Here is a 14261-nt window from a genome sequence, read left to right as displayed (position 1 = left end):
ATGCTGGGAGGGCTGGGGGCTGTGGGATCCAGGGAAGCTCCCCACAGCTCGGGGACCCCGGGGTGTGACCGTGTGCCCCCGCCCCTCCCCGCAGGAGGCCATGAACGAGATGAACGACGAGCTGCAGGAGAACGCGCGGGAGACGGAGCTGGAGCTGCGGGAGCAGCTGGACATGGCCACGGGCCGCGTGCGCGAGGCCGAGAAGCGCGTGGAGGCGGCGCAGGAGACCGTGGCCGACTACCAGCAGACCATCAAGAAGTACCGGGAGCTCACGGCTCACCTCCAGGTGCTGCCCCTCGGAGCCCTCCCGGCAGGAGCTCCCCAGGGAAGGTGTCCCTGGGGCGGGACAGGCGCTGCCTCCTGCTCCCGTGGGATCTGGGCACGGCAGGACACCCCTGGTGCCTGGGAGTGGTTCCTCATGGAGCTTCTCTGGGAAAGCCCCCAGTGCATTCTCCTGTGGGGATAAGCTGGGAGAGCGGGGGGTGTCCAGCCTGTCCTCTCTCTCCAGGGAGACCTTGGAGCCCCTTCCAGTGCCAGGGGCTCCGAGAGAGCTGGAGAGGGACTTTGGACAAGGGCCTGGAGGGACATGGAATGTCTTCCTGCTGGAAAAGTGGAGATTTAGATGGGATACTGGGAAGAAATTCTTCCTGGTGATGGTTGTCCCAGCCCTGGCTTCAGGTCTCCTGGCAGGGAAAGGAGGCAGGGAATGAGCCTGGGCATTCCTTGGCTGTAGGACAGTACCTGGAATGCACTCGGTGCCTCTGCCTCCCACCCACCCGTCACTGGGTGTTGCAGAAGGAGCCCCCCAGGAGGGGGCACTGGGAGGTTTGGGGGGGCTTGCTGGGGGTGTGGGGTCCCCTGTCTCTGTGTCCCAGCACCCCTCCCTGTGCCCAGGACGTGAACCGGGAGCTCATGAGCCAGCAGGAAGCGTCTGCGGAGAGGCAGCAGCAGCCGCCCCCCGAGATGTTCGACTTCAAGATCAAGTTTGCGGAGACGAAAGCCCACGCCAAGGTGGGGAGAGCTGGGGGGGACAGCAGTGCCCTGGGACACGCTCCTGAGGCGCTGGCACCAGGGTGTTCCCAGAGCCGGGGCTGCCCCTGGGTCCCTGGCAGTGTCCAAGGCTGGACAGGGCTTGGAGCAGCCTGGGACAGTGGGAGGTGTCCCTGCCCGTGGCAGGGGTGGGACTGTGAGATCCCAGGCAGGGAGTGAGGCTTTGCCATGTCCTGGAGGAGCAGGATTGGCACTGCTGAGGAGCCAGGCTGGGCTGTGCCGGGGTGCAGGGCAGTCGGTGACTCTGTGTCCCACAGGCCATCGAGATGGAGCTGCGGCAGATGGAAGTGCAGCAGGCGAACCGCCACGTGTCCCTCCTCACCTCCTTCATGCCCGACAGCTTCCTGCGCCACGGCGGCGACCACGACTGCGTCCTGGTGCTGCTGCTCATCCCCCGCCTCATCTGCAAGGTGGGGCAGGCTGGGGGGAGCACCCGGGCTCTCTGTCCAGGCTGGGGGGAACACCCAGGCTCTCTGTCCAGGCTGGGAGGAGCACCTGGGCTCTCTGTCCAGGCTGGGGGGAACACCCAGGCTCTCTGTCCAGGCTGGGAGGAGCACCTGGGCTCTCTGTCCAGGCTGGGGGGAACACCCAGGCTCTCTGTCCAGGCTGGGGGGAGCACCCGGGCTCTCTGTCCAGGCTGGGGGGAGCACCCGGGCTCTCTGTCCAGGCTGGGGGGAGCACCCGGGCTCTCTGTCCAGGCTGGGAGGGAGCACCCGGGCTCTGTCCCGCCTGGAGCCGGGATTTGCAGTGTTTCCTGGTGGAGAACTTCCAGAAGTTCATGGGAGACTGCAGTTCCCCCCCTGGTGGGGCTTAGGCTGGATATTGGGAAAATTCCTTCCTGGAGAGGATTGTAAAGCATTGGAAGAGGCTGCTGAGGGCAGGGGGGAGTCCCCATCCCTGGGGGGAATTCACAGCCCTGTGGATGTTGGTCATGGTCTTGGACTTGGGGACATGGTCAGCGGTGGCCTTGGCGGTGCTGGGGGAGCAGTTGGGCTTGATGGTCTTAAGGACCTTTATCCAACCCAAATAATTCCATGATTCCATGATTCTAAAGTGGTCTGGGGGAAGGGAGGGGGAGGAGGCAGGCCCTGCCCGTGGGGGTGGTGGTGCTGGGGGGTCACTCTTTCCAGGAGCCGTCACTTTTGGGGCTGTGGAGGGTGTGTGGCTGCTCCGTGGCTGAGCACCCGGAGCAGGGGAGCTCGGGGTGCCCTGAGGGCTGTCCCTGTGTGCCCCCAGGCTGAGCTGATCAGCAAACAGGCCCAGGAGAGGTTCGAGCTGAGCGAGAGCTGCGCGGAGCGCGCGGGGCTGCGCGGGGCCGCGGGGGAGCAGCTCAGCTTCGCCGCCGGGCTCGTGTACTCCCTGAGCCTGCTGCAGGCCACGCTCCACAAATACGAGCAGTGAGTACCTGCACCCCAGTCCCACCCCCACGGCCTCTGGGAGCCGGGTCACAGGGCCCTGGGGGGCCGGGCTGGAAAAGAGAGTTGGGATCCCCCTTATTGCCTTGGGAGGGGTCACCTCTCAGTGACCCTCCTTGTGTCCCCCCAAGAGGTGACATGGGAAGGGATTTTGGGAGCAAGCCAGAATAGAAACAAGCAGCAGGACCCCCTTACTGCCTTGGGAGGGGTCACTTCTCTGTGCCCCCCCTGTGTCCCCTGGGGTGACCCGGGAAGGGCCCAGCTCTCAGCACCCGCCGGGGCTCGGCCGTGCCTCTGTCCCACGGCCAGCAGCACCTCGGGGCTCCCACGTCCCCTGTCCTGCCCAGGGGTGCATCCCAGCCCCTTTCTGACTGTCCCTGTGCCCCAGGGCCCTCAACAAGTGCAGTGTGGAGGTGTACAAGAAGGTGGGGACCCTGTACCCCGAGATGAGCGTCCACGAGCGCTCCCTGGACTTCCTGATCGAGCTGCTCCACAAGGACCAGCTGGACGAGACCGTCAACGTGGAGCCACTCACCAAAGCCATCAAGTACTACCAGGTGGGCTGGGGGACACGGGGACAGGTGCCACCTCCCCTGTTGGGTGTCCTGCCTGGGATCCATCACTCACAGGGCACATGGATCAGCTGGGGTTCGGCTCCTTGGCAGCCCTTTCCTTGGGGTGTCCTCACCCAGGACACCCAGGACTGGGGCTGTGTCCCCTGGGGCCGTGTCCCTGCACCGTGTCCCATCCCACATTCCTGTACCCCACCTGCAGGCCAGGTTGGCTGACCTGTGGAATCAAGAACCACCTGCTCTTTCGGGGGGCCTCTGGTGGGGTCGCTGCACAAATTGTCACTTCCAGTTAAAAATTGGGCTAAACCCTCGAGGTTTGGGGTTTGTTGAGGGTTCTCTTGTTGGGTGGTTCTCCTGCACGTGTGGGAACAATCCTGCCATTCCTACAGCACCTGTACAGCATCCACCTGGCTGACCAGGCTGAGGACTGCACCCTGCAGCTGGCTGACCACATCAAGGTGAGAGGGGACCCCGACCCTTCCCTGATCCCTGGTCTCTGCCTTTGTGCCCCCCAGGATCCCTCTGGGAGCTGAGGTGCCCCTGCTGCCCCTTTCCCAGGGCAGTAGCTCTTCCCCAGTGGTGGCACAAGGGCTCTGGGGTCAGGAGGGGGGACATGGGGACAGGGTAGATGAGAAGAGGGAGGGGAGCATGGAGACCCTCGTGTCTGGGGGGCAGGGTGTATCCCAGAGCTCCTGAAGGAATGATCACTGTTCTGCTCCCCACAGAGTGAAACCAAAACAGGCCAGAAATAGCCTGACTGCCTCAGCCCATTTCCCTGGGCCTGAAAATCCCAGGGTGGTGGGAGGGGCCATCCTGGAATTCCCGGGGCCCCAGTTTGCCCCAGTGTGCCCCAGAGTGCCCCAGAGTGCCCCAGAGTGCCCCAGGGCCCTCCCTGACCTGTGCTCGTGCCCACAGTTCACCCAGAGTGCCTTGGACTGCATGGGGGTGGAGGTGTGTCGGCTCCGGGCCTTCCTCCAGGTAGGACCTTCCTCCAGGTAGGACCTGCTGGGATGGCTGTGTGTGTGTGTGTGTGCCAGCTCCCTGCTGTCCCTGAGGTCCCTCTGCATCCCTGTGTCCCTCTGAGGTCCCTCTGCATCCCTGTGTCCCTCTGAGGTCCCTCTGTGTCCCTGTGCCCCTCTGAGGTCCCTCTGTGTCCCTGTGCCCCTCTGAGGTCCCTCTGTGTCCCTGTGCCCCTCTGAGGTCCCTCTGTGTCCCCGTGCCCCTCTGTTCCTGTGTCCCTCTGACTGAAGTTCCTCCTCTCCCCTTTCCCCTCTAAGGTCCCTCCGTGTCCCTCTGAGGTCCCTCTCTATCCCAATGTCCTTCTGAGGTCCCCGTGTGTCCCTGTGTCCCTCTGAAGTGCCCATGTGTCCCTGTGTCCCTCTGTCCCCATGTCCCTCTGAGGTACCTCTGTGTCCCCGTGTCCCTCTGTCCCTGTGTCCCTCTGAGATCCCTGTGTGTCCCCGTGTCCCTCTGTCCTCGTGTCCCTCTGAGATCCCCATGTGTCGCCATGACCCCCTGAGATCCCTGTGTGTCCCTGTGTCCCTCTGAGATCCCTGTGTGTCCCCGTGTCCCTCTGTCCCCGTGTCCCTCTGTCCCCGTGTGTCCCCGTGTCCCTCTGAGGTGCCCTGTGTCCCCAGGCCGGGCAGGAGGCAGCAGACCTGGCCATCCTGCTCAAGGACCTGGAGACGTCCTGCAGCGACATCCGCCAGTTCTGCAAGAAGATCCGTCGCCGGATGCCGGGCACGGATGCGCCGGGAATTCCCGCGGCCCTGGGCTTTGGAACACAGGTGAGCAGGGCAGGGACCCCCCTCACCCCAGGCTGGGAGCTGTGGGAGGGACTGGGCAGCAGCAAACGCCCTGTGGAAGCTGAGCAGCAGCTCAGGGCAGAGGGAAGTGGTGTGAGCTGAGCTGGGATCACGGAATCAGGGAATGGTTTAGGTTGGAAAATCCCGCTTAGTCCATTGAGTCCAGCCATTCCCCAGCACTGCCCAGGCCACCCCTGACCGTGTCCCCAGGTGCCACATCCACAGGGTGTTAAATCCCCCCGGGGATGGGGATTCCCCCCTGCCCTGGGCAGCTGTGTCAGGGCTGGACAGCCCTTTCCAGGAGGAATTTTCCCAATATCCAACCTGAGCCTCCCCTGGCACAGCTGGAGGCCGTTCCCTCTCCTCCTGTCCCTTGTTCCCTGGGAGCAGAGCCTGACCCCCCCCAGCTCCCCCCTCCTGTCAGGGGGTTGCAGAGCCAGAAGGTCCCCCCTGAGCCTCCTTTTCTCCAGGCTGAGCCCCCCCAGCTCCCTCAGCCCCTCCTGCTGCTCCAGCCCCTTCCCAGCTCCTGCCCTGGACACAGACGGACACGGTGTCTGTGGGGTTTGTGTTCCCAGCTGGGCTGGGGGTCTGGGCTCACACCTGCCTCTCTCCATCCCTCAGTTATTCTCCCCTATTCCAGTGTTTCCCCCCTCCCAGTGACATTCCCTGAGCTGGGCAGGATCCCAGCCTGGGGGTGGGGGTGTTCCCAGAGCCGTGTCCTTCCCTGCCATCCCGTTCCCTGGAGCCATTCCATTCCCTGCCATCCTGTTCCCTGGAGCTGTGCCATTCCCTGCCATCCCGTTCCCTGTTGCCGTGCCCTTCCCTGCCATCCCATTTCCTGGAGCTGTGCCATTCCCTGCCATCCCGTTCCCTGTTGCCGTGCCCTTCCCTGCCATCCCGTTCCCTGTTGCCGTGCCCTTCCCTGCCATCCCGTGTCCCCCGCAGGTGTCGGACACGCTGCTGGAGTGCCGCAAGCACCTCACCTGGGTGGTGGCCGTGCTGCAGGAGGTGGCCGCGGCCGGGGCCCAGCTCATCGCGCCCCTGGCCGAGACCGAGGGGCTGCCGGCCCCCCGCCTGGAGGAGCTGGCCTTCAAAGTCAGCGAGCAGGTGGGGCCGGGGCGGCTCCGGGGCTCAGCCCGCCGGGAACAGCCGGGAATGCCGCTGGGAAAGGCCGGGGGGGTGGGCGGCCCTGCCCTGTGCTGTCTGTCCGTGTGCTCCGGGGATGGGGTGCAATTCCAGCCTGTGAGCAGGGCAGGGACAGCACAGCCACAGCCTGGAGCTGGGCGAGGGACTGGGCAGCAGCAATGTCCTGTGGAGGCTGAGCAGCAGCTCAGGGGAGCAGTGTGAGCTGAGCTGGGATGGGGCAGTGGGAGCTGGGCTGGGATCTGTGAGCTGAGCTGGGATCTGTGAGCTGAGCTGGGATGGGGCAGTGTGAGCTGAGCTGGGATCTGTGAGCTGAGCTGGGATGGGGCAGTGTGAGCTGAGCTGGGATCTGTGAGCTGAGCTGGGATGGGGCAGTGTGAGCTGAGCTGGGATCTGTGAGCTGAGCTGGGATCTGTGAGCTGAGCTGGGATCTGTGAACTGAGCTGGGATCTGTGAACTGAGCTGGGATGGGGCAGTGGGAGCTGAGCTGGGATCTGTGAGCTGGGCTGGGATCTGTGAGCTGAGCTGGGATCTGTGAGCTGAGCTGGGCTGGGATGGGGCAGTGGGAGCTGAGCTGGGATCAGGGCAGTGTGAGCTGAGCTGGGATGGGGCAGTGTGAGCTGAGCTGGGATCTGTGAGCTGAGCTGGGATCTGTGAGCTGAGCTGGGATCTGTGAGCTGAGCTGGGATCTGTGAGCTGAGCTGGGATCTGTGAGCTGAGCTGGGATGGGGCAGTGGGAGCTGAGCTGGGATGGGGCAGTGGGAGCTGAGCTGGGATCTGTGAGCTGAGCTGGGATCTGTGAGCTGAGCTGGGATCTGTGAGCTGAGCTGGGCTGGGATGGGGCAGTGGGAGCTGAGCTGGGATCTGTGAGCTGGGCTGAGCTGGGATCTGTGAGCTGAGCTGGGATCTGTGAGCTGGGCTGGGATCGGGGCAGTGGGAGCTGAGCTGGGATGGGGCAGTGGGAGCTGAGCTGGGATCTGTGAGCTGAGCTGAGCTGGGATGGGGCAGTGGGAGCTGAGCTGGGATGGGGGCATCCTGGAATGGTTTAGGTTGGAAAATCCCTCTGAGCCCATCGAGTCCAACCATTCCCCAGCACTGCCAGGGCCAGCACCACGTGGAATATCTCTTCCATATTCCCACATCCCATAGAGGGGAATGATTATGGGGGATTCTTGTAGGAAGTGAGAAGGTCCCCCCGAGCCTTCTTTGAGCCCCCCCAGCTCCCTCAGCCATTCCTGGTGCTCCAGCCCCTTCCCCAGCCCCTTCCCTGGACACAACAGATGTGGAGTCTCTGGGTTTTGTGCTGATTTTGTTGTAATTGTGGTGAAGGGACAAGGATTTTGTATAAATTGCCCCACTTTGGTTCGGTGTTCGGATGATTTTGATGATTATTTTGATTTTTGTGGGGGGAATTTTTTTGGTTTGCTTTGGTTTGGTTGGTTTTGTTGATGGAAGGGAAGGTGTGTGATGGGTGTGGATTTTAATGGTAATTCCTAAATATCAGAGGGACATTCCTGGACATCAGAGGGACATTCTTAAACATCAGAGGGATATTCTTAAATATCAGAGGGACATTCCCTGAGAGGGAAACCCCGGCTGTGGGGTGTGGGAAGGGGGTTGTCCTGGGGGCTGTGAGCGTGGCCCAGGGGTCCAGCCACGTCCTTCCCGCCCTTCCCAGATCTATGGCTCGCCAGGGATCAGTCCCTACGAGTGCCTGAGGCAGTCCTGCAGCATCCTCATGGCCACCATGAACAAGATGGCCACGGCCATGCAGGAGGGCGAGTACGACGCCGACCGCCCGCAGAGCAAGGTGGGTCCGGTGCCCCGGCCCCAGCCCCGGGCCCTGCCCTGCCAGAGGGAGGTGGGCAGGGAGCTGGGCAGGGCAGTGTCTGGGATCCCCTCCCTGCCATCCCAACCCGCCCTGTCCCCTGTCCCAGCCCACGCCCCCGGCAGAGCTCCGGGCGGCCGCGCTCCGGGCCGAGATCACCGACGCCGAGGGGCTGGGGCTGAAGCTGGAGGACAGGGAGACCGTCATCAAGGAGCTCAAGAAGTCCCTCAAGATCAAGGTAGGGTGTTCCTTACTGGTCCCTGCCTCTTCCTTACTCATCCCTGCCTGTTCCTCACCCATCCCTGCCTGTCCCTCACCGATCCCTGCCTGTTCCTCACCCATCCCTGCCTGTTCCTTACTCATCCCTGCCTTCCTGGCTATTTGTCACTAATCCCTGCCTGTCCCTCACTGATCCCTGCCTGTCCCTCACTGATCCCTGCCTGTTCCTCACCCATCCCTGCCTGTTCCTCACCCATCCCTGCCTGTTCCTCACCCATCCCTGCCTGTTCCTCACCCATCCCTGCCTGTTCCTCACCCATCCCTGCCTGTCCCTCACCAATCCCTGCCTATTCCTCACCCATCCCTGCCTGTTCCTCACCCATTCCTGCCTGTTCCTCACCCATCCCTGCCTGTCCCTCACCAATCCCTGCCTATTCCTCACCCATCCCTGCCTTCCCAGCTGTTCCTCACTGATCCCTGCCTGTCCCTCACTGATCCCTGCCTGTCCCTCACTGATCCCTGCCTGTCCCTCACCCATCCCTGCCTGTTCCTCACCCATCCCTGCCTGTTCCTCACCCATCCCTGCCTTTCCAGCTGTCCCTCCCCAATCCCTGCCTGTCCCTCACTGATCCCTGCCTGTCCCTCACTGATCCCTGCCTGTTCCTCACCCATCCCTGCCTGTTCCTCATCCATCCCTGCCTCCCTGGCTGCTGTGGGAGTCACCTCCCTGCTCAGGGTGGCTTGTTACCTGTGGAGCTGATGATCCCCAATCCCAGCCAGATCTCCTGGGGATGTTCTTCCTGTGGGCAGGGAGGTGCTACCTTCCAGATCCTGCCCTGGCCTCTCCCCATGATGTGTTGGGATGCTCAGGGTCGGACTGGGATCTGTTCCTGGGTTCCAGCCGTGGGTTCTGGTGGTTTTGGGGCTCCCCCAGCTCCCGGAGCTCCCTGATTCCCTCCCTGCTGCTCCAGGGCGAGGAGCTCAGCGAGGCCAACGTGCGGCTCAGCCTCCTGGAGAAGAAGCTGGACAGCGCATCCAAGGACGCAGATGATCGTGTGGAAAAGATCCAGACGAAGCTGGATGAGACCCAGACACTGCTCAAAAAGAAGGAGAAGTGAGTGTGGGATGGGCTGGGGATGTGGAGCTGCTGGAGAGAGTCCAGAGGAGGCCCCGGAGCTGCTGCCAGGGCTGGAGCCCCTCTGCTCTGGAGCCAGGCTGGGAGAGCTGGGGGGGTTCCCCTGGAGAAGAGAAGGCTCCAGGGAGAGCTGAGAGCCCCTGGCAGGGCCTGAAGGGGCTCCAGGAGAGCTGGAGAGGGCCTGGGGACAAGGGAGGGACAGGACAGGGGGTCCGGGGCTGCAGCGTCCCTGGCTCAGCCGTCCCTCTGTGTGCCCTTCCCAGGGAGTTTGAGGAGACCATGGACGCTCTGCAGGCCGACATCGACCAGCTGGAGTCGGAGAAGGTGGAGCTGAAGCAGCGGCTGAACAACCAGTCCAAGCGGACGATCGAGGGGCTCCGGGGGGGCCCCGCCTCGGGCGTCGCCTCCATCGTGTCCGGCATCGCCGGCGGTGAGTGACCGGAGTGACCAGGGCGGGAACGGGGAGGCCTCGGGTGGGAAGGGTGCTCCCACAGCTGCTCCCACAGCTGCCCTGGGCAGGCAGGGCAGGGGCACCTCCCTGGAGCCACCCGGGGTGTCCCTTTGGCAGGATGGTCCCATGGGATCCGTGCCTGCTGGGGCTCTCCTGGGCAGGGATGGGGGCTGGAGCTCTGCTGCTCAAAGTGTCTGCAAAACCCCCCCGGAGCAGGAGCAGGTGTTTGGTGTCTGGGGGGCTCTGGCTGCAGGACAGTGTGTGACCTCTGGAACAGAGCTGGGGTGTCCTTCAGGAATGACCAGGTGGCCGTGGAGCAGCCTGGCCTGTGGCCCCAGTGTGGCAGGGATCTGCTGGGTCTGCAGCCTGAGCCTTTGGCCCTGATCTGGGATGGGGGACACCTGGGTGAGCATCCTCTGCATGCAGGGTGCAGCATCCTCTGGATGCAGGAGCTCTGGAATGCAGCATCCTCTGGATGCAGCAGCCCCTGTCCCTCCGCAGCCTCTCCCATGTCCCCACATCCCCAGCCCTGGCTCCCGGGACCCTGCTGGCACGTTCTCACTCCCAGAGGAGCAGGAGCAGCCCAGGAGCTCTGTGCCATCCCCCAGGTCCTGCTGGGGTCACTCCCAGCTGCTGGGATGTTGCTCCCAGAGGTGGGAATGGGATGAGCCCTGGACAGGGTCATGGGGAATGGGAGCTGCTCCAGCCCCAGCTTCTTTCCCACCCAATCCAGGGCTTTAATCCTGCTTTTTCTTGTCTCTCCCTGTGCTGCAGAGGAACAGCAGCGAGGTACAGACACACCCAGTGCATGAGGGGAGAAAGGTGTCCCCGGGTGCCCAAATCCCTGGGTTTGGGAGCAGGGGAAGGATCCAGGTCCTCCCCAAATGCTGCCAACCCTGGGAGCTGCTGGCTGGTGCCTCCCGGGGGACTGGGAAGGGAGGGATGGGCGTGGGACTGTGGTGGGGGCAGAGTGGGTGACTCCCACCTGGAGAGCTGGGTCCCTGGAGCACCTGGCACAGCCCCCACCCTCGGGAAGGGGCACTGGGAATGCTGAGGGGGGGTGAGGGGTGCTGGGGACCCCTCCAGGGAAGTGCCACGTGTTGGGAATGGTTCTGTCGGTGCCTGGGCACAGCTGGCAGCCGCTGTGTCCCTGTGCCCGGTGCCACCACCCCGGGTGACACTGGTGACACTGGTGCCTGTCCCTCCCTCCCCTCCAGGTGTGGGGGCCGGGCAGGTGCCGGGAGGTGGCTCCGGCCCCGTGCAGGTGAAGGACTCCCCGCTGCTGCTGCAGCAGATCGACGCCCTGCAGCTCTCCCTCAAGCACCTCAAGAACGAGAACAACATGCTCAAGGTGGGGGGCCGGGCTCAGAGGGGTGGGGGGTGTCCAGGGGTATCGTGGGATGTGGTCCGGGTGGGATGAGCCTGGGTGTCCCAGGGCTTTCCTGGGTGTCTGTGGGCATCCCTGGGTGTCCCAGGGCTTCCCTGGGTGTCCAGGGGCATCCCTGGGTGTCCCAGAGCTTCCCTGGGTGTCCAGGGGCATCCCTGGGTGTCCCAGAGCTTCCCTGGGTGTCCAGGGGCATCCCTGGTTGTCCCAGGCCTTCCCTGGGTGTCCTGGGGCATCCCTGGGTGTCCCAGGGCTTCCCTGGGTGTCCAGGGGCATCCCTGGGTGTCCACAGGCATCCCTGGGTGTCCACGGGCATCCCTGGGTGTCACAGGGCTTCCCTGGGTGTCCACAGGCATCCCTGGGTGTCCCAGGCCTTCCCTGGGTGTCCAGGGGCATCCCTGGGTGTCCAGGGGCATCCCTGCTCCCACCCCTGGGAGGTCCACGCTCTGCTGGCTCTGGTGGAGTTTTATCCCCCCGTTTTCCGTTTTTATCCCGTTTTTCCCCCCGGCTGCTCCTCACAAACCTTTCCCTGGCATCCCCCCGTGTCCCTGCCCCAGGGTGCCCAGATGAAGATGGAGCTGGCCAGCCTGGCCCCGCTGCAGGTGCCGCGGGTGGCCCTGCCCCGGGAGCGCCCCGGGGAGGGGCTGCCCACGCAGACCCTGTTCCGCAAGACCACCCAGCTCCTGGAGACCCTGTACCAGCTCAGCGCCAACGCCAAGGTGCTGGACATGAGGCACAACAAGTCCAGTACGTCCTACACAGGCACTCCCGAGGCAATGACGGGGGGGCTGCGGCACGGGGGGCTCGGCCACGGGCTGGGGGCATCACTGCACCAACCTGGGCAGGTCAAACACCCCAAATCCCCCCAGCACCAACCTGGGCAGGTCAAACCCCCCCAGCACCAACCTGGGCAGGTCAAACACCCCAAACCCCCCCAGCACCAACCTGGGCAGGTCAAACCCCCCAAATCCCCCCAGCACCAACCTGGGCAGGTCAAACCCCCCAAATCCCCCCAGCACCAACCTGGGCAGGTCAAACCCCCCAAATCCCCCCAGCACCAACCTGGGCAGGTCAAACCCCCCCAGCACCAACCTGAGCAGGTCAAACCCCCCCAGCACCAACCTGAGCAGGTCAAACCCCCCAAACCCCCCCAGCACCAACCTGAGCAGGTCAAACCCCCCAAACCCCCCCAGCACCAACCTGAGCAGGTCAAACCCCCCAGCACCAACCTGGGCAGGTCAAACCCCAAATCCCCCCAGCACCAACCTGAGGGGGTCAAACCCCCCAAATCCCCCCTGCACCAACCTGAGCAGGTCAAACACCCCAAACCCCCTGAAACCCCCCGGTAACAACCTGAAGAGGTCAAACCCCCCCAGTACCAACCCAAGGAGGTCAAAACCCAGCAATTCCAACCCCCAAAAACCCCTAGTACCAATCTGAGGTCAAAACCTCCCTGAAGCCCCCCTGGGACCAACCTGAGGAGGTGAGACCCCCCTCAAGCCCCCAGTACCCACCCCAAACCCCCCTCTGTACCAATTTGAGGAGTTCAAATTCCCCCAAGCCCCCCTGTACCCCCTGAGGGAGTCATGCCTGCCTTGCCGTGTCCGTGTCCCACATATCCTGTGCCATCCCTGGTGCTGTGTGTGTGTCCCATCCCATCCCACACCATCCCTGGTGCCATGTCCCATCCCATCCCACACCATCCCTGGTGCCATGTCCCATCCCATCCCACACCATCCCTGGTGCCATGTCCCATCCCCTCCCACACTGTCCCTGCACTATGTCCCTGTCCCACACACCCCCCACCATCCCTGCACCATGTCCCTGTCCCACACACCCCACACCATCCCTGGTGCCGTGTCCCATCCCCTCCCACACCGTCCCTGTGCCGTGTCCCATCCCATCCCACACCGTCCCTGGTGCCATGTCCCTGTCCCACACACCCCACACCATCCCTGTGCCATGTCCCATCCCATCCCACACTGTCCCTGCACCATGTCCCTGTCCCACACACCCCACACCATCCCTGTGCCATGTCCCTGTCCCATCCCACACCATCCCCTATGCCGTGGCCCATCCCATCCCATCCCATCCCACACCATCCCTGGTGCCATGTCCCATCCCATCCCACACCATCCCTGGTGCCATGTCCCTGTCCCACACACCCCCCACCATCCCTGTGCCATGTCCCTGCCCCACACACCCCACACCATCCCTGGTGCCGTGTCCCATCCCCTCCCACACCATCCCTGTGCCGTGTCCCATCCCCTCCCACACCGTCCGTGCCGTTCCCGTTCCCGCAGCCCGCAGTTCCTCGGCCCGCCTCCTGGAGCAGACAGCTCGGCTCTGCGCCCTCAAGAACACCATCGATGCCCTCAAGGTGAGGAGGGGCCTTCCCCAGGGTGGGGGCCCAGTGGCACCCCCTGCCCAGCCCCCCCGGGCCCCCAGGCTGGGTGTGGGGGGGTCACATCTCAGGGCAGCCCCGTGGCTGGGCCTGGGGGCTTCTCAGTGCTGCCCCAAAACAGTCGGGGCTGATCCCTCTGGCTTGTGCCCGGGGATGCAGGGAGGGCAGGGGGCTCTCTGGGGTGGCAGGGGGGTCTGTGGGTTGGGCAGGGGGCTCTATGGAGAGCAAGGGGCTTCCTGAGGCAGGTGAGGGCTCTGTGGGGCGGGTGAGGGGCTCTGTGGGGTGGGTGAGGGGCTCTGTGGGGTGGGTGAGGGCTCTGTGGGGTGGGTGAGGGGTTCCGTGGGGTGGGTGAGGGGCTCTGTGGGGCAGTTGTGGTGGTGACAGTGCCGTCCCCCCAGGATGACACGCTGAGGGAGATGGTGCAGCAGCAGCCGGGCGCCGGAGTCAGCACCACCTTCGGCACCTTCCCCTCCTCCTCCTTCCTCAAGGTGAGACCCCCATCCCTGATCCCTGATCCCCAGAGATACCCCAAATCCCCAGGGACCCCCATCCCCAGGGACCCCCCAATCCTGAGAACCCCCTGATCTCAAGGGACCCTTGTTCCTGAGGGATCCCCAGTCCCAAGGAACACCAACCCCGTGGGATCCCCCAATCCCAAGGAACCCCAGATCCTGAGGGACCCCAGTCCTAAGAGACCCCCAATCCAGAGGGGCTCTGATCCCAAAGGACCCCCAATCCTAATGGACCCCAGTCTCGAGGGAACCCCCCAATGCCGAGGCACTGCCGTTCCCGAGGGACCCCGATTCCCGAGGGATGGGGCGGGTCAGGACGCCCAGCTCCTCCCCCGGGGCTCGG

The 14261-nt window shown here is 64.2% G+C and overlaps 1 protein-coding gene across 9 annotated transcripts in view; it reads left to right on the top strand.

The window, feature by feature from the left end:
* Positions 1–14261, top strand: part of DCTN1 (dynactin subunit 1) — a 59898-nt gene that overhangs the window by 45267 nt on the left and 370 nt on the right. For 7 of the 9 annotated variants that reach the window (XM_064653660.1, XM_064653661.1, XM_064653659.1 and 4 more), the window contains 18 exons: positions 95–286; positions 895–1011; positions 1308–1460; positions 2287–2447; positions 2854–3022; positions 3427–3495; positions 3953–4015; positions 4675–4824; positions 5788–5949; positions 7664–7795; positions 7923–8051; positions 9004–9146; positions 9431–9597; positions 10393–10407; positions 10836–10969; positions 11560–11749; positions 13306–13382; positions 13805–13894. In XM_064653660.1, the coding sequence (XP_064509730.1) occupies positions 95–286; positions 895–1011; positions 1308–1460; positions 2287–2447; positions 2854–3022; positions 3427–3495; positions 3953–4015; positions 4675–4824; positions 5788–5949; positions 7664–7795; positions 7923–8051; positions 9004–9146; positions 9431–9597; positions 10393–10407; positions 10836–10969; positions 11560–11749; positions 13306–13382; positions 13805–13894 (2313 nt within the window). The remainder of the gene's footprint in view (positions 1–94; positions 287–894; positions 1012–1307; positions 1461–2286; positions 2448–2853; positions 3023–3426; positions 3496–3952; positions 4016–4674; positions 4825–5787; positions 5950–7663; positions 7796–7922; positions 8052–9003; positions 9147–9430; positions 9598–10392; positions 10408–10835; positions 10970–11559; positions 11750–13305; positions 13383–13804; positions 13895–14261) is intronic. The other 2 variants (XM_064653662.1, XM_064653657.1) reach the window with 1 other exon arrangement.

The sequence above is a fragment of the Pseudopipra pipra genome, chromosome 4 (assembly GCF_036250125.1).
Source record: "Pseudopipra pipra isolate bDixPip1 chromosome 4, bDixPip1.hap1, whole genome shotgun sequence".
NCBI classification, from domain to species: Eukaryota; Metazoa; Chordata; class Aves; order Passeriformes; family Pipridae; genus Pseudopipra; species Pseudopipra pipra.
Note: the sequence above shows the minus strand (reverse complement) of the source record. Positions and strands in the feature narration are given on the sequence as shown.